The following is a 19,592-nucleotide window of genomic DNA, read 5'->3' on the forward strand; positions in this document are numbered from 1 at the left end:
GCGGTGACCGGGCCGCGGGTTGTCCGCGCTGTGCCCGCCCCGGGCCGGCCCCCGCTCCCGGCCCCCGCTCCCGGGCCCCGCCGGCAGCCGCGCCCCCTACCCGAAATAGCGCGGGGCGGAGTCGGCACGGCCATGGCGAGGTGAGCGCGGTCGGACGGGACAGGCAGCGCCTGCACGGCGCCCGGTCCCAGGACCCTGCGACCCGGGACCGGCAGGGGGGAGCGGGAACAGGGTCGGCCGGGCCCCGCCGCCAGCCGGTCGAGGGGCGTGCGGGGCGGGCGAGGGGAGCGCCGCGTGCCCACCGCCCACCTCCCGGCCGGAACCCGCCCGGCTCCCGCTGCCAGCCCCGGGGCTCGACCCAGGCACGACCCGCGTCCGGGGCCCCTTCCTCGCCCCTGTCCCCCGTGCCCCGTGCGGGCCCTGCAGAGCGCTGTTGGGCACCGGGGGAATGTCCGCTGGTGACACCCTCTGGTCTGCTCTTGCCCAAGGCAACCTGCAAAGACACTGTGGTACGATCGCCCGCGGTACGTGTACCTGGAGTTTTGTGTCGAGGACAGCAGAGACGTGAAGGTCGTCATCGAGGACCAGCGGCTGGTGTTCAGGTGAGCAGCCACTGCCCTGCTGACTGGCGACATGGCCTGAACTGAGGGTCGTTTGGAGGATAGGGAGGCCTCTGAGAGAGCAGCGCACGCGTGGCCGTCTCCTAAGCCAGGCTGTTACTGTGTTTTGGCAGTTGCAAAAATGCAGACGGTGTGGAGTTCTACAATGAGATCAACCTATATGCCAGAGTCAACTCCAAGGTGAGGCTTCCCCCCAACAAACTGTTCTCCACCAGCCTCTATAAGGCTCAGAGTCAGAGCCAGCCTGTGTGGTCTTGAGCAATGCTGCTTAGCGTTGAATCCTGCCTGTGTCCCGAGAGCTTCAGTGAGGTGAGCACACACCTGAGAGCCCTGCCCCTGCCCAGGGCTGGTACTTGGGGTGCTGGCTTGAGCCAGAAACAATGTGTCTCCGTGGTTCTTTATCTCCCTCAGTCTGTGTGGGGCTGAGCTTTATAACCCTGTCCAGCTCTGCAGAGAGGAGTCTGACAGACACTGAGGTGAGGCACCCCTGATCTCTTGGCAGGACTCACGGGAGAAGCGCTCTGACCGGTCCATCACATGCTTTATGAGGAAGTGGAAGGAGAAAGTGGCCTGGCCACGCATCACCAAGGAGAACATCAAGGTGTGTGTGGTGCCTGGCAGCCAGGACCAGCCTCAGCACGTGTCCTGTCCCCATGCAGCACCTCGTGGCTCCCAGGGACCAACCTACCCCTGGGACAGACACAGAGGGCCCCACAGGGGACCTCGAGACAGAGCTCCCAAAAAACCCAACCTGACAATCACTGCTAGTCCACAAATTAGTGCAATCCAGGAAGGATGCAGCACCTCTTTTCCTGATACAGGCAGGGTCAGGACCGATGCCTGCAGGCAAAGGCACACCCCTACTTTTTACCTCTTCCCAGGCCCTGTGCAGGAGCAGCCTGTGAGTCCCTGCAGTGCTGCTCCCCCCTTCAGGGGATGCTTTCTGTGCCCACAGCCAGCTTGGCTCTCTGTGGACTTTGACAACTGGCGAGACTGGGAAGGTGATGAGGAGGTGGAGAGGGCCATGGTGGAGCAGTATGCAGAGGTGAGCTGGGCTGCTGGCTTCAGGGTCCAGGGGCACATCAGGTGGGTGCTTGGGATGAGGGGGAGCCAGCTGTTTGTTTCCCATCCAGATGCTGGAGAAGGTGACAGACAAAGCCCCCCCGCCAGCCATGGATGACCTGGATGTAAGTACCACCTGCCAGCTACTTCCCACCACCCCGCTGAGCAGAGCCCGGGCTCTGACCTCTCCCAGCTCCAGGACACCGGCAGCAGCTCCTGCTGCTCCCCTCGGGCAGCCTGTCCTGGAGCCAGTGCAAACACACTCCCTGGGCTGCCAGGGGCTGCCAGCCGGTGCAGGGCTGGCCCGGTCCCTGGCATCTCCCACTTCTCCCACAGGACGACTGAAGTCCGGGCTCCCGGGGATGCCGCGGTTGCAGGAGCCTCCCGCCGCGCCGGTAGCACGCACCGATGGACAGGCAGCGCGGAGAGGGTTTTCCGAGAGAGCAGAGCTGCCTCAGCTTGTGCCCGCTTGTGCAGCGCACCCGACGCCGGGCGGCAGAAGCAGTCCGGTCTGCCGTGCCGGGTTACCCGCGCGGGGCATGGGGCAATAAACGTGTACTGCCGCAGTTGTCTGCTGTGCCCTCGGGCCGCCGCCGCGCCAGGCGCCCGGGAGCCGTCCGTCCCCACGGGAGACCGTCCTTCCCCGCATGGGAGCCGTCCGTCCCCACGGGAGAGCCGTCCTTCCTCCGTCCGGGAGCCGTCCGTCCCCACGGGAGACCGTCCTTCCCCGCCCGGGAGCCGTCCGTCCCCACGGGAGACCGTCCTTCCCCGCCCGGGAGCCGTCCGTCCCCACGGGAGACCGTCCTTCCCCGCCCGGGAGCCGTCCGTCCCCACGGGAGAGCCGTCCTTCCTCCGTCCGGGAGCCGTCCGTCCCCACGGGAGACCGTCCTTCCCCGCCCGGGAGCCGTCCGTCCCCACGGGAGAGCCGTCCTTCCCCGCCCGGGAGCCGTCCGTCCCCACGGGAGAGCCGTCCTTCCCCGCCCGGGAGCCGTCCGTCCCCACGGGAGAGCCGTCCTTCCCCGCCCGGTTGCGGTCCCTCCACAACCGGGAGCGGTCCTTCCCCACCGGCAGCGGGCGCGCGCCGCCGCCGGGAGCGCGCCCGCGCGTCACCCCGCAGGCCCCGCCCGCTCCCGGCGCAGCCGCTGCCGCCCCTTGTGCCGTGTCGGTCCCCGGGCGGTCGCGATGGTGTTCCGGTGCCAGCGGGACAGCTGGGCCCGGCAGGTACCGGCGCGGGGCGCGGGGCAGGCCCCTCACCCTTACCCTGACCCTTACGGTGCCGCCGTGTCTGTCGCAGTTCGCCACCAGGGTGGTGTCGTGCCAGGCGGCGGAGCTGCGGCCCGAGGGCGGCGGGGAGCCGGTGCGCGGGTTCCAGGTGGTGCTGGAGGACACCATCCTCTTCCCCGAGGGCGGCGGGCAGGTACGGGCCGGGCCGGGCCGAGCCGGGCCGGGCGGGGGCCGGGCCGGGGCCGGCGGAGCTGACGCCTCGTGTCCGCAGCCGGACGATCGCGGCCTCATCGGGGACGTGCCGGTGCTGCGCGTGACCCGGCGGGGACCCGAGGCCGTGCACTTCGTGCCGGCCGCGCTGGAGCCCGGCGCCGAGGTGCTGCTGTCGCTGGACTGGGAGCGCCGCTTCGACCACATGCAGCAGCATTCAGGTCCGTGCCGGTACCGGGGGGGGTGCCCGGTAACACCCCGGTTACCGCGGTGGTGGGGGCGGTCAGTGCCCAGCGTGTCCCCGCCCCGGTCAGGGCAGGGGGATGCTCGGCAGCTCTGCGTGCACAGTTTGTCGCCGGCGCCACTTGGGACAGCAGGTGCCCCCTGCGAGCTCTCCTTGGCTTGTAAACAAACCCACCGAAAACAGGTTTGGAAGGAAAAGTTCAACCCGTGAGGGCAGGGCTGTCTCCACTGCTCCTCTGGGCGCTGGTAGGAGCCCTGCAGCGCCCAGTGCTCGCCTGTTGTGGGGAATATCAGTGGGACATACACAGTGTGACTGAAAATACCAGTGGCACTCAGAGCTGGTGCTTACATGTCTCTTCCAGGACAGCATCTCATCACTGCCATTGCAGAACAGATGTTTGGATTCAAGACAACTTCATGGTGAGCAGGATGAAGGTTCCTTTTGACCCCAGTATTACCTTGTTTGGTACGTCCCACTGTGCTGGGCTCCACGGAGCCTGAACATTAATACACCAAAAGGAGTTTGGACATTTCACTCAAGTTCAGAGGTCCTGACTGGAAGAGGTGGCTGACCTGGAGAAAAGCTGTACAAAGTGTTTGCTCTGTCTTGTCCTCCTCAAGTGTTTGGTTTGCACCTGGTGCTCTGAACATAACAGGGAGAGACGTGTGTTTTGTTTCAGTCACCACATTCCTGGCAGTGGGATGCTGGTGCTGCACAAAGGGACCTCCTGGATGGTCTGAGCTACAGCAGCAGATGTTCTTCCCCGGTGCAGGGAGCTGGGCCGTCAGCGAAGCCTCATTGAGCTGGACACCCCCTCAATGACAGCAGAGCAGGTCAAGGCCCTGGAGAGGAGCGTGAATGAGAAAATCCGGGACAGGGTCCCTGTGACAGTGAGGGAACTGGCTGCAGATGACCCTGAAATTGAAAGAGTAAGTGATGGGAGAGAACTGATGGTATTCGTGGGAGCAGAATAACTGAGCATGGATGTCACCTTGTTTGGCACTGTTCTCCTCTGCCAGGTGAGGAGCCGGGGGCTGCCTGATGACCATGTGGGGCCAGTGCGTGTTGTGGACATCGAAGGCATCGACTCCAACATGTGCTGTGGGACTCATGTCTCCAACCTGAGTGACCTGCAGGTGGGTGGTCGCAGCCGAGCTGCCTCTGGGAGCCACGCTCCACACAGAGCAATGTGTGGATTAATCAATTAAAATTGATTTTAATCAATTTATTTTCACTGGCAGAGAGTCAATATTCACCACAAGGCATAGTCTGGTAGGAAATGACCAGCTGTGTGTATAACCAAAATGCTGTTCTGACCAGCGTGATTTTCTTTTTAAGGTTATTAAACTCCTTGGCGTGGAAAAAGGGAAAAAGAACAAAACCAACTTGATTTTCTTGGTGGGAAACAGAGTGCTGAAATCAATTGAACAAAGTCACAGTACTGAGAAGGCTCTAACCTCCCTGCTCAAGTAATAACCTTTCCACTTCTGTTATTTCATCTTTACTCTTTCTTCTGACAGATACCACATAAGCTTCAGGGTACAGCTCCTGGGGCTGTTTATGATCTGCTTTTGCTCCTTTAGGAAATCCTTTCTTTGTCCTTCATGATGATCCAGTGATCTAAATTCTCCCTTTTCTTTCAGAAATGGACCAGGTGAGCATGTAGAGGCTGTGAAAAGACTGCAGAGCTCTGTGAAACTGCTCCACAAGGTACGAGAATGGCTTGGAAAAGTGAATTGTGGCTGCTTCATGCAGACCTGAGCTTTAGTTGTGGTAACTGGGAATTGAATCGTAGGCCTCAGTTTTTGTGGATATTATGAAAAGTGCTCTAACCTCTAGGAACACAACTGTATTCACACTGACTTCTCCAGCTGCAGTACAGTTCATTTGCTTTTCTTTCAGAATAACCTGAACCTGCTTAGAGACATTGCTGTTTTGATAGCTCGGGACTTCAAGAGCAAACCTGCTCCAAGGCAGCTGTTTGTGTTACACAGGTATGGGGGAGCTCAGGGAAAAGGGGCCAACAGTATCTCACATGTATTATGGCAGTTGCCTTTCTCACACCTGTTCAGGCTTGTTTTGTGAAGGAAAAGGATAAACGAGGTGAGCAAAATATTAAACTGCCTCAGCCTGCTGCAAAGTTCTGTAATTGAAGGAATCTGTTGGTAATTCAGTCACTGACTTCTGGTTTTGTAGCTGAGAAATGACTGCATCCATCTAATTTCTCTCTGCCCTTGATATTTTCAAATAAAACTAGGGAGCTCTATTTCTTAAAGATAAACACTTAAGTAATTCCTAACATGCCCACAGGAATACCCTACAAGGATTTAGATATATGGACAAAACCTAATCTCTATACTAAGTGCAAGAGGCCAAAACCCCTGATCAGGCCACTGGTTTCTAATTGAGATTTTTTACTCTAGGGGGGGGGTTTCCTTCCTTTTGAAGTGTTTTTTTACCCATCCATACAGGAAGGAGGGTGATTCTGAATTTATGAACATCATCGCTAATGAGATTGGGACAGAGGTGAGTTGGTGATGAAGACTGACCCGACACCACTGGTTTTCCACCTGAGCTATACACAGACAGGGGCTGGTCAGGCTGCTGTTCCTGCTGCAGTCATGAGCTGCAGGTCTGGTTCCTTTTGACAGTTACCTGAGGTTACCTGTCCCCAGCAGCCTCAGTCTGCAGGGAAATCCTCAACAGTGAGAATTCAGGGGACTGGGGAAGAGCCTGACCCCCAAAGCTGCACAAACCCTCATTGGAAAGGATGGGATGGGATAGGATAGTAATAGAATAGAAAGAGTAGCCTGTTTTAGTTGGAAGGAGCCTACAACACTCATCTAGTCCAACTGCCAACTGTATCCTTTTAATTGAGGATACCCCAGTACCATGTTGTCCCAACAACATGTGACAGAACCAAAGGTTCAGAAGCCACTTTCCTTTTACTTTTTTCAAGAAGTCTCTGTCTCAGTAACACACATAAACTGCTGAATTGTCAGTGTGGTGTTTTGGTCCTGTGGCCAGTGTCTGTCCTTTCCCTGAACAAGGAAGGCAGTAGTTAATCTGCAGCAGCATCCATCTCTGTCCACAGGAAACCCTGCTATTCCTGACTGTGGGGGATGAAAAAGAAGCAGGACTCTTCCTTTTAGCTGGACCTGTTGAAGCAGTTGAGAATTTAGGTCCCAGGTAACGTGGTTTGTGGTTTGTTTAAAATGAATTCTGACGTTGCAGACTGAGCAGCTGCACAGTGTAATCCGGGCACGGATCCATGTTTGCTGCCTGGAGCAGGTTGGGCTGCAGCCTGTGGTGTTGTTGCTGCAGGGTGGCAGAGCTGCTGGGAGGGAAAGGAGCTGGAAAGCGCGACCGCTTCCAGGGCAAGGCAGCCAAGATGAGCCGTCGAGGAGAAGTGGAAGCTCTGCTCCAGGAATTCATCAGCCATCGAAGCCCTGAAGTGTAAGAAATAATTCTCAAAAGTAGGGCTTCCTTCCCTGTTTTGCACAGACCCCACTAACTTCTCTCCTGGAGAATAAAGACCTGAACCCAAAAGCTGGTGTGCACATGCTCTGTGCAGGCTGGTTTGGTGCTCACAGAAATGGAGAGGGGATCTACAATCTGTGCTTTGCTGCAAGGGCTCTTTCATTTCCCCAGCCAAATGGTACAGGGGTTAAAGTAGTCCTTAGTTTACCACTTTGTAAGGTTGCTAAAACCAAGAGGGGCCTCCAGCTGGCGGTACATTGTGGCCTTTTGCTTTGCACCAGTTGCTGAGGAGCAGTTGCTTTGGCAGTAACACTCAGCAAGAGGCCACTGGTCCTCCCTGACACCTTGGCCTGTGCAGGGACAGAGAGCACCCAGAAGGGAGAGTGGGTGGTCCACGGGCAGGAGGCTGTTCCCCACCATGTACCAGTCCTTTCCCTTGTTGAAATGCAGTTGTTATTGGTCCTTTTTTGAACATTGAGAGTTTCTTGGGCTGCTGCAGCTACAAACTCCCTTGGGATCAGGCAGCCCGGTTCCCAGTGTTCCCTAAGCTTGCCTTTCTAGCCTGGGCAGGCCCTGAAGCTGCTGCAGTCTCAGCTGGAGGAACTAAGTGGTGCTGTGGAGCCACAGTGGGGCACAACAGGTAATTTGGGGGTTTTTTCCCCTCCTTTTTGATAGAAGTGGCATGACAGGTTCACTTTAAATGTTGGTAATAAACAGAGAAATAGAATAAAAGAAACCTCCATCCTAAGGAAGTTTATCTGTCATGAACAAAGGGATGGTGAACCCCAGCACACGATGTTCCCACATGTGGCTGCTGTGGCTGCTGTAGGGCCACAGGCCATGGCCCATGGCTGAGCTGTTGGGACAGTGTCAGCACACAGGGAACACTGCAGAAGCTGGAGCTGGGTGTAGGGTCAGTGCTGCAGGCACTGATTGTTTGGGGGAGATTCTGCAAGTGCACACACAGAGTCTGGCAGGAAGAAAGTATCTGCACCTCCATATCTATTTTAGACTATCTCAGGCTGAGCGAGGATGTGTAGTGAAGGAGTTAATTGCCAGGCTGTACAGCCTGCATGGCTTGAAGCTGGAGGGCGGGATCACCACAGGGGGCCAGGATGCCAAGACCAGGGGTGTTGGGATGCCAGGGCTGGGAGAGCCGAGCTGCTGTGACCCCATGCTGATGCAGCCGCTTCCTGCACCTGGGCAGAGCTGGCACTGGGGCTCGTGGTGGCTGGGGGCTGTGCCAGCACTGACCACCTCCACCCCAACCCTGCAGCACAGCCAAACACCAGCTCTGTCCCCACACCCTGGGAGTTCAGCACAGCCCCAGCCGAGTCACTCAGTCCCAAAGCTGAGCTTGTTTCCATAAGCAGCAAGGTGTCACACGTTTGTCCCTGTTCCTGCCACAACGTGCACCCAGAAGCTTTGGATAAACAGCACAGAAAGCAGCTCATCCCTTGCCCCACCTGCTGTGCTCTCAGTGTCTGACTGCAACCAGGGGCGAATGGCAGAGACCCGGGACACCTGGCAGTGCCCTTCCCAGTGATTTGAACGTGTTTTGCAGGTGTTGGTGTTTCTCATCACTCAGGACAGACGTCCTTCCTCCACCACCCACAGTCCGTGCTACAGCCCTGCACCCAGGAGCTGATCCTGCATCCCACAGCACAGGCCAGCAGAACACACGAACTCACCAGCTAAACACACCTTCAGCTTTAATAAAATACCTCCTGTGCACAGCCACACCCCCACGTCATGTGTGTATAGATACATGTAACGTATGTACACACACAGGTGTACGCTCACCCCACACTGCATCACAGCAGCGAACACCGAACGCCCCAGGGCTGAAGGGTCCCTCGTGCTGGCACTTTATCTCCATGTCACAGTGTCTGCCCGTTCCTGTCACAGAGCTGCCTCGCCAGCAGACCCCAGGCACCCAGGGGAGAGCACCCTGCTCCCCGTGGTGCTGTCCCCAGCCCTGCAGTGCGGAGCTGACGTGTCCCCATGAGCTGCAGAGGGAGTGCAGGATCTCCCCACCGCTGCTGCTGGGTCCCAGGCAGATGATCTCCACCCGTGGGTGCAGGAGGGGCAGCAGGGGAGTCCTGGGAGTGCAAGGCTCGCTGTGCCATCAGCAAGGGCACGACTGTGGGTCTCTGTGGTGGGAGCCACCCAGCAGTGCCGCCAGCCCAGCCTCCACAGTCCACTCCCAGTGCAAAATCAGCAGGAAGCACACAGTGGCTGGGGTGCACCAGGGCTAGTGGGTGCCCCTGAGACCAAGGCTAGGGTGGCCACTTGCCTGGGCACAATTACCTGCAGGGATGCCCTAGGCAGCCTTCTTGTCCTGTGTGGCCATGAGGTGGGAGAGGCAGTAGGGGATGAGGCTGACAGTAGCCAGTGGCACAGCTGCACTCTTGCAGAAGGAGAGGGCGTAGAAGAGCAGCTGCATGTGGGAGGGTGGCTTGAAAGCATCAAAGATGTGGAGGATGAGGAGGGAGGCAGTGACACAGCCCAGGCGGAAGGGCAGCTGCTGGCCCTGCTTCCCCTGGCAGCTCTTCTTGTACATGTGGGAGTTGACAGCCAGCCCCAGCCCAAAGAGGATGCCCAGGTTACGGAGGAGGCTGGCAAAGGGGGTGGTGTCGATGTGGACCCACTCAGGGCGGCTGCACCACCTCTGTGCCTTCTCCAGTGTCCAGAGCAGGTCCACGCCAAGCACCCGCAGCAGCAGGTAGAAACCAATGGTGAAGCTGAAGAGGAATAAGGTGATGCCCGTGTAGCGATGGAGGCTGGCGTGGTAGATGCAGCGGACATGCTGAAAGGTCTTGGCCACAGCCATCCCTGCCAGTAACAAAGCAGGAGCACTGGTCAGTGCTCAGGGTACTGCAGTCCAGCATGGAAGAGCTGCAGGGAAGGGCATGGGGGATCTGATGCACTTACCTGAGAAAACGCCTGTGATGACTTGGTGGGGGAAGTGAGCGGCAATGAAGACTCGGGACAGGCAGACGCAGACCTGAACTGCCCAGAATCCCGTCCAAAGCACCATCCACAGCACCCTGTGAGGGGCAGGTGGCTATGTTGGTGCCAGGGCCAACTTGCACAGCTTGTGGCACTGCCATCCCACACCTTAAACAGTGCCTGGCTCTCTGCCAAGCCCATCCTCATGCAGACCCCACCTGGGGTGCCACAGCCTGTCTATCTGTCCACAGCCTTGTGCCTTGATGGGCTTGGCTGTGCCAGTCAGTGCTGGAGCTGCCTCTGCCCAGCACTCTGCCCAGGTTGTTCTGGTGCACAGCTTACCAGTATCCAAATGTCCTTGACTGCTTCTTCCCACGAGCAGCGGAGAGGAGGGCCGCCACCATGACGTAGTACACACCTGCTGCACCCATGGCATGGCCAGACGGGCTCCCTGGGCAAAAAGAGAGCCCCAGGTCAGACCTGGTGTGGGCCAGAGCTGAGCACAGGCAGGGTTTGTGCTGAGCCACCACATCAAGGGTCAAGGTCTGCTCTGTACAGGGACTTCCCTGCCTCCCCCCACTGCAGGCACAGATGGTGTGCCTGGGAGCACAGCAGTAATGGCCCTCTCTCAAGAGCTGACCAGGACCATGTGCCACTGGTGGGCTGCCAACCATGACCCTGCCCAGGCCAGCACCCCCCTCCCTGCATGTGCAGGTCACCCTGGGCAAGTGCCCGCTGCCCCAGCTGGGGCTGGGGGACCCTACCAGGGCTGCAGGACCCTACCAGGGCTGCAGGACCCTACCAGGGCTGCAGGACCCTACCGGGGCCAGTCTCGCAGGTGAGCGGGAACTGCTGGATCTCTGGGGCAGAGGTGTTGTTGTAATAGTCCGTGTCGTGGACCCACCAGTATGGTCTCTCTCCAAAGAGGATCCTGAAAAGAAAGGAGAATGGGGTCTGAGGAGGTTTTGGGCACAGCTGCAGCTTCAGCTCTGTCCTGGGAGCTGGAAGAAGCAAAGGACCCACAAGTGGTTGAGGGCATCCTGACAGACACAGCGTACATCTGGTCGCTTGGTTCTGACAGCTGACACTGCCTGTCCATGTCCCCATCCCCAGCCCTCAAGGGGAAGAGCAAGAACTTCCTGGGTGCAAGTCAATGCAACCTCCTGTGCTGAGGGGCTCTGTGCAGCCCCTGCTCAGCACCACAGCCCCGGCTGATAAGCAGTCTATTTGTAGAAGGCTCCATCTCTCTGCCTGGCTCTGAGAAGGGGGGAGCTGTTGCTGCATAGCTTGGGAAGGAGCGACTATTGTCACTGCCCAGCTGGGAGCTGAACTCTGTCCTTTGTTCCACTCCAGCATTGGGGCTGAGAGCACCCAGCTGGCCCGTGTTAGTCCAGCTGTGCCAACACACTCGGAGGGAGCTGTGGCTCAGGGCCACTCACCACTTGAAGACAAGGTTGAGCCAGTCTCCGATCACAGCCACCCAGATGAGTCTGATGCCCACTGCCTCACTGAAGTGGAACCAGATGGGGAAGAGGACAAAAAAAGCGTTCCTGAGGTCAGCAGCGTAGGAGATGAAGAGGAACCAGTCCTGGGAGCCCTGGAAGTGCTGCTGCAGCCAGTGCGTTGTCCGGATGCCCACGTCGTGCAGGAGGTTCATGTTGGCCTCCATCCTCCTCTGCTGCCCCTGCCCTCGGCTTGGCTCCGGCTGCCCCACGCGCCGCTGTGCCGCTGGGGTTTTATAGTCTGCTGAGTCTTGTTTGCTGTGGGCAGGTCACTGTCCCAGCACTGATCTTTGGACTCAAAACCACTTTTGCCAAAGGTGCATCACCGGGGGGGTTGTTACAAACATGTTTGGAATAACTTACATAAAAGGGAAAAACAGGCTCTGAGGGCACGTGGAGCACAGGGTGCTCCAGCAACAGCGCTGTCCCCTGCCCCACACTGTCCCCTCATGCGGGGGAATCCTGCAGCCCCAGCTCCTCTGGTCAGCCAATACAACAGCTCAGCTGCTCCAGCTGAACTGCAGCCTTTGCTCCATTATCTGTGTGACAGCCCTGCAGAGTTGCTGTGCCCAGGGTTGATACTGCTCCCACCTCTCTGCCATCTCCCTGTGAATCACCACCAGACCATGCCAGGGGCGCCCAGGAGTGTGGAGTGGGTGCATGGAGCAGAGGACAGGCTGCCTACCCCCTCTTCATTTGCCAGGCTAATTTAACCAGGACTTCACATAAAGGAAAACTTTCCAAGCCATTCCTGGAGTTCCCTGCAGCCACAGACAGCCAGGCTGGGGGTGCTCCTGGCTGCCAGCCATATTCTTCTGGTCTCTGCTGTGGGGCTAAAGAACCTTTGCAAATAGGGATGGCATTCCTCCTCCCAGCACCACTCTGCTGTGTTAATCCCTCCTGCACCATCAGACCCCAGCTGAGGGGATGGAGCCAAACATGCCACTCATCCTATGGTACTGGATACCAGCCCTTGGCTGTTCCCGCAACCCCAGCCACACCCTGTCATCACTGGCAGCACTGTGGGCACCACAACTTCATCATCCACAACTGCTGTTGCATGAGCATGCAGCTTTGTGGCAGCAGCACAGGGTGCTCAGCCATCACCTGCCACACCTGAACAGGTAGCTGCCCATGATGGGAGCAGGCAGCTGCCCATGATGGGAGTAGGCAGCAAGGTGTTAGTGATCAGCAGCCAGTGGAATGCATCACTTATTTCCCTCGTGAGCAGGCAGGTCAAGAGCCTTGAACCGTTGCCATAAACTGTTTGCTGCTGTGAGAGTCATGTCCTGAGCCAAGTCCTGCCCACAAACAGCGAGGTCTACAGGCAGCATCCTGTCCCCCCTACCTACGCAGAGCCCAGGGAGCCACGGAGTCTGACAGCCCAGCAAACCTTCCTCCCTGGGATATGGGCACAAATGGCCCGTGAGAGCAGCAGTGCAAATGCTGTGGGGTCAGCCCTGCCACAGGCACATCCTTGCCCAGGGCTGGTCCTCCCCATCCCTCCCAGCCCAGCCTCGCTGCATCCAAAGGGGATAGTCTGAGCTCCTGACCTACAGAACACCCCAACAAAACAGAAGCTTGCAAAGAAATGGAGTTACTCTTGCAAAACATATTCCCTAACTGCTCATTCCAGGGTCCTCAACTGAGAGTGGCTTTGGCCAGTGTGAAGGAATGCAGCCAACTTGGCTTCTGTGTCAAAAACATTTTGAAACCATCAGCAATAAATCCTCCACGGGAGATTTCACAGCAGAAAATGGGGCAAAATGCTCTGAGGGATGGGGACTAGCACTCCAGTCCACTTGGAAAGTCACTGCAGGAAACCTGGGGCTGCAGCAGTGAGAGACCAGGAAGCAGGACAGGAGCAATCACCTCCTCCCTCCCAGCATGGAGGACAGAGTGGCACAGCCCAGTACCCCCCTGTGCAGTGCCCAGGTGCACATGCCACAGGTCAGGTCTGTGCCAGAGCTGCCAGGATGCACGCAGTGGTTTCCCAGCACTGCTCTGTGCCCTGCACTGTAGATAAATCCCTGGTCCCAAAGTCACTGTGTGGAGCAGGGCCAGCTTGGGGCAGCAGGAGCTGCTGACCCCCTGGGCACCGCACGGTTCTGCATCCTGGCCCATCTGACACCAGCTTGAGGAGCACCATGCCAGGCTCCAGCTCACCCCCTGCACCAAGCAGCCACGCTGGCAGCACTGCTGGGATGCACATTGCAAACTGGCTGGGGAGGCTTTCTCAGGGAAGGAGTGGGGCCAGGCTGGGGGAACCTGATTTCTGCCCTGGGCCTGTGCCCACTGAGCTCAGGATCAGCTGGCAGCCCAGGAGGAGTGTGCCTGCAGTGGCAGCAGCTGGATCTGGGACACAGAGCTCCCGATGGAGCTACAGCAGGTGCGGCACAAGCGGGTGCTGTAACACAGTGTGCTGCATGCGCTGCCAATGTTTGGTCCAGAACGTTCCCAGATGGCTGCAAGGTCCGGGCCAGGCAGCAGCGGGTCACTGCCAGCACGGGACTGCGTCAGCAGGCAGAGTCCAGGCAGCACCGTGCACACGTGGGCACGCGGCAGAGGGCAGGATGCCAGCCAGACCAAGACCTCAGAGGACCTCTGAGTACAGTCCCTGCTGTCACCCCAGGGCAGCCAGGGACCACTGCAGCCTCCCACAGAGGCACAGCCTCAGCTGCTCACTCTGCACAACGCCCCTGGGTGCTGCTGGGAGCTGAGGTGGTTCCCAGGGGAAAGTGCAGCTGCCATTAGGGCTTCTCAAGCCCCTTGCAGCATGGTTCTGGGCAGACCCAGCCACTACACTGAGGGGTCAGAGAGGATGGACACCCACCATGCCCCCAGGGACACCTTGGCTGGTGCTCAGCATCTGCAGCCACATGCCAGGACTGCCACCACCCTCCCCAAGCTCCTTGGTGCCCCATCCCAGCCTGGCACAGTGGGAATGGGCTCTGGAGCCTGCAGGATCCCACAGGCCAGAACTGCACAAGCAGCTAGGGGTGCAGGAGAAGTCTTCACACCGGGGTGGGGCTAAGCAGGACGGGCAGCAGCCAAGGCCAGAACTGATTAATGCTGCTCAGAACAGCTGTTACACATTAACTCCCTTGTTTGTCCCATATGCCCCAGCAGGAGCCTCCTACCAGCACCCTGGGCCCAGGAGCAGGGCTGGGGCACCCTCACACAGCCATGCCAGGCACTGTGCTGGGTGCTGTGCCAGCCCTTGGACCCCTGCAGAGCTGAGCCAGGGCCACCCCTTACAGGACACCAGTCTCTACAGCATCAGCCTTACTGGGGTCTCGCCCCAGCCTTAGGAGCCACAGCAGCACCTGTGAGCTCAGGTTTGGTCAGGGAAAGCACCCCAGTGCCTGTCTACTGGGAAGGGCAGACGTGGCAGCCCAGCTCAGGCAGTGCCCCTCTGGGGTCCCAACCATGGGCTCCTCCCATGAGCTCCCAGGGAGCCCAGCACACTGTCCCTACCTGCAGAGTTGGCACTGCAGCAGCTGCCAGAGCCTGGCAGCACCTGGGCCCTGCAGTCGGGATGCTGCAGTGGCTGTGAGGCTGGGGAGGATCTTTTGGGCGTCCTGGAGCTGCCATCTCCCTGTGGATGGGAGTGCCATCACACCGCTCGCTCCTGCCACCCTGGGCAAAACCTCGGATGGATTGTGGCTCCAAGGGCAGCTGTGGCTTTGTGTCATGTGCAGCCCTGGCTGGCACTGTCACCCTGTGTGCGCTGGTGTACCTTGGGCAGGTGGCAGGAGTGTCTGAGTGGAGAGGGGCAGCCGTGGGCACTATATGGAACACAGGATGACACCAGATGGAGATCAAAAAATCACTCCTAGGGGTCGTTTTTCAGAGGTTTTGGTTGCACTCGGATGGATTGTGGCTCCAAGGGCAGCTGTGGCTTTGTGTCATGTGCAGCCCTGGCTGGCACTGTCACCCTGTGTGCGCTGGTGTACCTTGGGCAGGTGGCAGGAGTGTCTGAGTGGAGAGGGGCAGCCGTGGGCACTATATGGAACACAGGATGACACCAGATGGAGATCAAAAAATCACTCCTAGGGGTCGTTTTTCAGAGGTTTTGGTTGCACCTTTAGCAGCACTGCAGTGCTGAAACGACAGCTGAGCACCTTCAAAAACCAACCCTGAACACATGACACCCTGGGCAGGGGGAGGGCAGGTCCTGGGGTGGTGACAGAGCCCCTCCAAGCACCTGCCCAATGCCCACATGGGTGGGGAGGGGACAGTAGGCCCTGACCCGTCACACCCCGCCGAATGGCGGTGCCAGGCTGACGTTGAGGAAGCCCCCAAAGTGGAAGGGAGGAAGGTGGGGGGCACATGCAGCAGTGGTGGGCAGGCAGGCGAGGGGGTTGGCCCCACATGCCCTGGTGTCCTGCTCACTGCTGAAGTACACACTGCCAGGTGAGTCCACTGAGGGGTCCTCGTCGAAGTAGTTGTAGGGCCTCAGGAAAAAGCCAACACTGTTCCCCACGGCCACCGTGTTGGGGACGTCTTCAGCATGGGGGACATGCAGGAACCCCACGGAGATCCAGGCGACCAGGTCCTGGGCAGGAGAGCAAAGAGGCATTTATCAGGCTGAGCAGGACTCTTCCAGCCTGGCGGCTGCTCAGTTTGGCTCCGGGACATGTGAAGCCTCCATCCAGGGCAGGAGCCAGGATAGCACCCACAGGGCTCAGCTCCTCTCCCCCCAGAGCCCCCGGCTTACCTTGTTGGTGATGGTCTCGTTGTTGATGAAGTCAGCGAAGGTGACAGTGGGCGTCCAGGGGTCATTCTGGTTGTAGATGCTGGTGCTGGTGGGCTCCTCCTCCTTCCGCTGGGTGACAGCCAGCTGGTACCTGCCAGCACAGGGAGCAAAGGGCTTTTCCATGCTGGCACAGGGCAGGGCAGCCATGGCATTGCTGGCTGGATGCACTGGTGAACTGGGGCTGGATGCACCCCTGGTGCATGCCAGGGAACCTGGTCTGTCCTGGGGCAGGGAGGGAAAGGGCTGGCAGGGATAAGCATGGCAGTAATGGGCAGCAGCCCCAGCACCTTTGGGCTTGCAGGGAATGCCTTACTGCCTGTGGCTTTTCCAGCATGCCTGAGAAACACAAATTGATCCAGGTAAAGATGCTGCTGCTCAACGCCCAACACAGTCCCTTCAGCCACAGCTACTTCTCATCCATACAGATTCCCCCAGCATGAGCTCTGTTAGTTCACCCTGGCAGCAAGACTGGTCTGTGCTTATCCCAAGCATTTTCTAGAACACATTCTGTCCTCAGGGGAAGATATCACAACCTGGGGAAGCCAGTGCTTCCCTTGGGAATTAGTCCTGCAGCTTGGTTCTCCTTAAAGGGAAAAACACGTCGTTTCTCTAAATTAGTCTGATCCGGGGTCAGATTCCTGCCTGTGACCTACCATGAGCAGACGTTATTGAGCAACTTTTCAATGGAATTTCAGAGCCAAAACCCATGCACGTTCTCTGTTTAACCCTTCCCTGCAGCTTGGCACAGGGCTGCACAGAAGTGGCGGCTCCCCCACACCAGGAGCAGGAGGAGCCAGGGCTGCAGGGGTGAGTGGGGGAATAGGGAGTGGGAGCCAAGTGCTCCCCAGCCCTGGCACCCACCTGCCCCAGCTGACAGATCGCTCCATGGAGCTGTTGATGGGCAGGTGCTTCCCAGCAAAGCTGATGATCTGGATCCGGTAGCTGCGTGGGTGCCCCCACTTGTTGGGATTGGGGCTGGCAAAGGAGAGGTAGCGGGGCATGGGGGCATTGAGCGGGAATGCTGCCTCATCCTCCCTCTCCAGCCTTTTCCTGCGGAGGTACGGACGCTCGATGGTGTTCTGCGTGCTCCAGGGATCTTTGATAATCTCATACTCCATGTCCTGGGTCTCCAGGAAGTTCAGCTGCCCTGTGAAGCAGAAGGGGAAACACTCTCGACCTCCACACCCCAGGCGGAGCTGCAGGCCACAGTGAACCACAGCCATGAGCAAAGGTGACCAGACCTACCGTCGACATCGAGGTCCACCTTGTAGTGCATGTGGTGGAAGTGCATCGTTCCCAGCGTGTGGGGCCCAACCCTGTTGCCATAGTTAGTGCCTTGGCCATGGAGGAAGGAGGTGCTAATGTAGCCAGTAGCATGTACACGGACCTCCACGGCCCCACTGCCGTGGAACATGAAGTCCCAGATGTAGTCGTAGTTGACGAGTGTGGAGATGGTACGGATGACCAGCGTGTTTTTCCGCAGCCCACCATAGTAAAAGGACTGCGAGTCAGAGAAGTGGCGCCGCAGAGGGAGGGCAGAGTCGTGCTCAAAAATGCAGAGTGAGTTCTGGTTGGTCTTGGGAGTATCTGACTCTACCAGGTAGTGCTGGTCCACATAGGTCGCTGTGTAGGGGCAGTCGACGCCCCGGACCAGCTCGTAGGCAAACCTGCCGATGCCAAAGCTCCCGTCAAGATAGCGGGTGGACATGCCCCCAGGGCAGTTGGAGCCATACAGGGCTAAGGCTTCCTGGAGACTCAGCTCATAGACAATCCTCTCCCCCCGGTACCTGATGTCAAAGAGGCGTGGGCCAGAGTTGGGGTTCATGCCAAAGGTGACGCTCCAGCCCTGGTAGGTGACGCGATTGCCCCTGACGCTGTAGCGGGGACCCTGGGGCTCAAACTGCATCGGACCCAGGGAATCAGGTGGGTACCGGGGCCTCATTGACCCCAGCACTGCATCAGCCTGGGGCTTCTTGAGCCTGACGACCTCCAGCGTGCGAGCCAGAAACTCCTGCTCCAGATCCTCTGTGCTGGCAAAGTACCGGCCGTTGTAGAAGACTTTGCGCAGCTGCCAACGGGAGGCGTGGAGGTCCCTGTGCTCCACCAGCACCTCCAGCCCCACTGGTGACAGGTAGTAGCCGGTGCCAGCCACGTTGTGGAAAAGGACAAACCAGGTTGTGCGGTCTCCGGATTTGAAGCCCCGTGGGGCCGTGGTGAGGATGGCCAGGTCGGTCCCGTCAGACTCGCAGCATGTGGTGAGGAATTGCGGCGCCTTTTTCAACTCCCTCCGGATGAGGGTGTTGATATCCATATACTCCTTGCCAGTAACAGGTCTGCGGTGGTATGGCACCTTCCCCCCGTACTTCTGCACCGTCACGTCCCGGTGGTACGCCGGCGTTGGCAGAGGACCCACCACGTACTCGGTGACATTGGGCTCTGGCTGGTTCCCAAAGTACAGCACAGCCAGTGCCTCTCGGGCGGGACGAGCCCCCCCGCCGTCCAGGAACCGCAGCACCTCTGCCTTGGCAGGGACCTGCAGATCCACAGAGGCGATGCAGTTGTCCGAGGGTTTGGCACGCGAGGCATCGACCAGCTGCACCCCGAGGTTTCCCTGCAGGTACCGCACCACTTGCGCCATCTCCTCGGGTGTCAGGTCAGCAAACACCAGGCTCTGGCCATCCTCGGTGTCCTCCTGCTCCACGGGCAGGTGCTGGCAGGTGCTGGGGGCCCTTCCTCTGGTCAGCAACACGCAGACCAAAGCGAATATCGTGGCTAATGCCAGACCGAGGAGGACGAGCACAGTTTTCACGTTCATGCCTGCTGAGGCACTGAGTGCTCCTGCAGTCTGGCAGGATGCATTTCCAGTTGCAGAATCCTCCCAGTGACCCTCGGGAACAAGGGGCTGGGTTTGTTTTCCCCCCCTGTTTTCTCAGCAGGAAACAGCCTGGAGGAACTCGCAGGAAGGACGTGCAGAGATGTTCTCACACATTGCCAGGATTTGCTGGGAACCATAAAAGGCAACTTTGCACTGCTTCGCCAGCAGTTTACAATTTTAAGTAAACTTAATGCTTGTGCATCTGTCCTTCCCTCTGGTCCCAGATCATACACTGCAGAGCTTGAAGGGGATGGATCCAGTCATTCGAGGGAAATAAATGCATATCCCTGCTCCTCCTTCTTTTAACCTTGCAGATGCTGGGCAGGCAGCAGTAGCCACAGAGACAACCCTTCCCCATGCAGAGCAGCACTGGGCACAGCACCACGGCCTCATCCTGACACAGCCCCACCACCACCACCACCAGCATCACCCACTGCTGCCAAAATCCCCACAGTCCTGCAGCCGTGACGAAGGGGACAGACACTTGTCACCCCACAAATGTGCCCCTGATCCTGAGCTACATCCTAGCACAGATGGGGCTGTGAGGAGGGGGACGAGGGCTCCAGAGCCTGACCTGCATCCTGGCAAACGGGCAGTGGCACTGGCCATGCTGCACTGCCAGCAGCCATGAGACCTTGCAAAGGTCCCCTCTGCATCCCTCCCC

The 19,592-nt window shown here is 58.7% G+C and overlaps 4 protein-coding genes across 6 annotated transcripts; 2 read left to right on the top strand and 2 right to left on the bottom strand.

Moving 5' to 3' along the window:
• Window positions 1-18: 18 nt before the first annotated feature.
• PTGES3L (prostaglandin E synthase 3 like) lies at window positions 19-2,248 on the top strand. Its single transcript, XM_032711102.1, has 7 exons — window positions 19-140; window positions 489-602; window positions 734-800; window positions 1,123-1,221; window positions 1,576-1,665; window positions 1,754-1,807; window positions 2,019-2,248. The coding sequence occupies exons 1-7, from the start codon at window positions 133-135 to the stop codon at window positions 2,025-2,027; spliced, it is 441 nt and encodes a 146-aa protein (XP_032566993.1). The 5' UTR covers window positions 19-132; the 3' UTR covers window positions 2,028-2,248.
• Window positions 2,249-2,809: 561 nt separating this feature from the next.
• LOC116798588 (alanyl-tRNA editing protein Aarsd1-like) lies at window positions 2,810-8,588 on the top strand. 2 transcript variants are annotated; one of them, XM_032711098.1, is made up of 14 exons: window positions 2,823-2,903; window positions 2,977-3,099; window positions 3,178-3,337; window positions 3,722-3,779; window positions 4,133-4,289; window positions 4,380-4,496; window positions 4,699-4,829; window positions 5,004-5,070; window positions 5,263-5,354; window positions 5,832-5,886; window positions 6,455-6,549; window positions 6,685-6,816; window positions 7,402-7,480; window positions 8,405-8,588. In XM_032711098.1, exons 1-13 carry the CDS (start codon window positions 2,865-2,867, stop codon window positions 7,415-7,417), a joined length of 1,242 nt encoding a protein of 413 aa, XP_032566989.1. In that variant the 5' UTR covers window positions 2,823-2,864; the 3' UTR covers window positions 7,418-7,480; window positions 8,405-8,588. The 2 variants fall into 2 exon arrangements, with proteins under 2 accessions (XP_032566991.1, XP_032566989.1); XM_032711100.1 differs by lacking the exons at window positions 7,402-7,480; window positions 8,405-8,588 and having other exon boundaries at window positions 2,810-2,903; window positions 6,685-6,909.
• Window positions 8,528-11,522, bottom strand: G6PC (glucose-6-phosphatase catalytic subunit). Its single transcript, XM_032711101.1, has 5 exons — window positions 11,232-11,522; window positions 10,614-10,723; window positions 10,135-10,243; window positions 9,775-9,890; window positions 8,528-9,675 (listed from the first exon to the last, which is right to left on the bottom strand). Exons 1-5 carry the CDS (start codon window positions 11,459-11,461, stop codon window positions 9,164-9,166), a joined length of 1,077 nt encoding a protein of 358 aa, XP_032566992.1. The 5' UTR covers window positions 11,462-11,522; the 3' UTR covers window positions 8,528-9,163.
• Window positions 11,523-15,355: 3,833 nt separating this feature from the next.
• LOC116798860 (membrane primary amine oxidase-like) lies at window positions 15,356-18,926 on the bottom strand. 2 transcript variants are annotated; one of them, XM_032711529.1, is made up of 5 exons: window positions 17,299-18,908; window positions 16,915-17,200; window positions 16,015-16,144; window positions 15,502-15,852; window positions 15,356-15,471 (listed from the first exon to the last, which is right to left on the bottom strand). In XM_032711529.1, the coding sequence occupies exons 1-4, from the start codon at window positions 18,866-18,868 to the stop codon at window positions 15,550-15,552; spliced, it is 2,289 nt and encodes a 762-aa protein (XP_032567420.1). In that variant the 5' UTR covers window positions 18,869-18,908; the 3' UTR covers window positions 15,356-15,471; window positions 15,502-15,549. The 2 variants fall into 2 exon arrangements, with proteins under 2 accessions (XP_032567420.1, XP_032567419.1); XM_032711528.1 differs by having other exon boundaries at window positions 15,356-15,852; window positions 17,299-18,926.
• Window positions 18,927-19,592: the final 666 nt, after the last annotated feature.

This window comes from Chiroxiphia lanceolata, chromosome 26 (genome assembly GCF_009829145.1).
Source record: "Chiroxiphia lanceolata isolate bChiLan1 chromosome 26, bChiLan1.pri, whole genome shotgun sequence".
Classification (NCBI taxonomy): domain Eukaryota; kingdom Metazoa; phylum Chordata; class Aves; order Passeriformes; family Pipridae; genus Chiroxiphia; species Chiroxiphia lanceolata.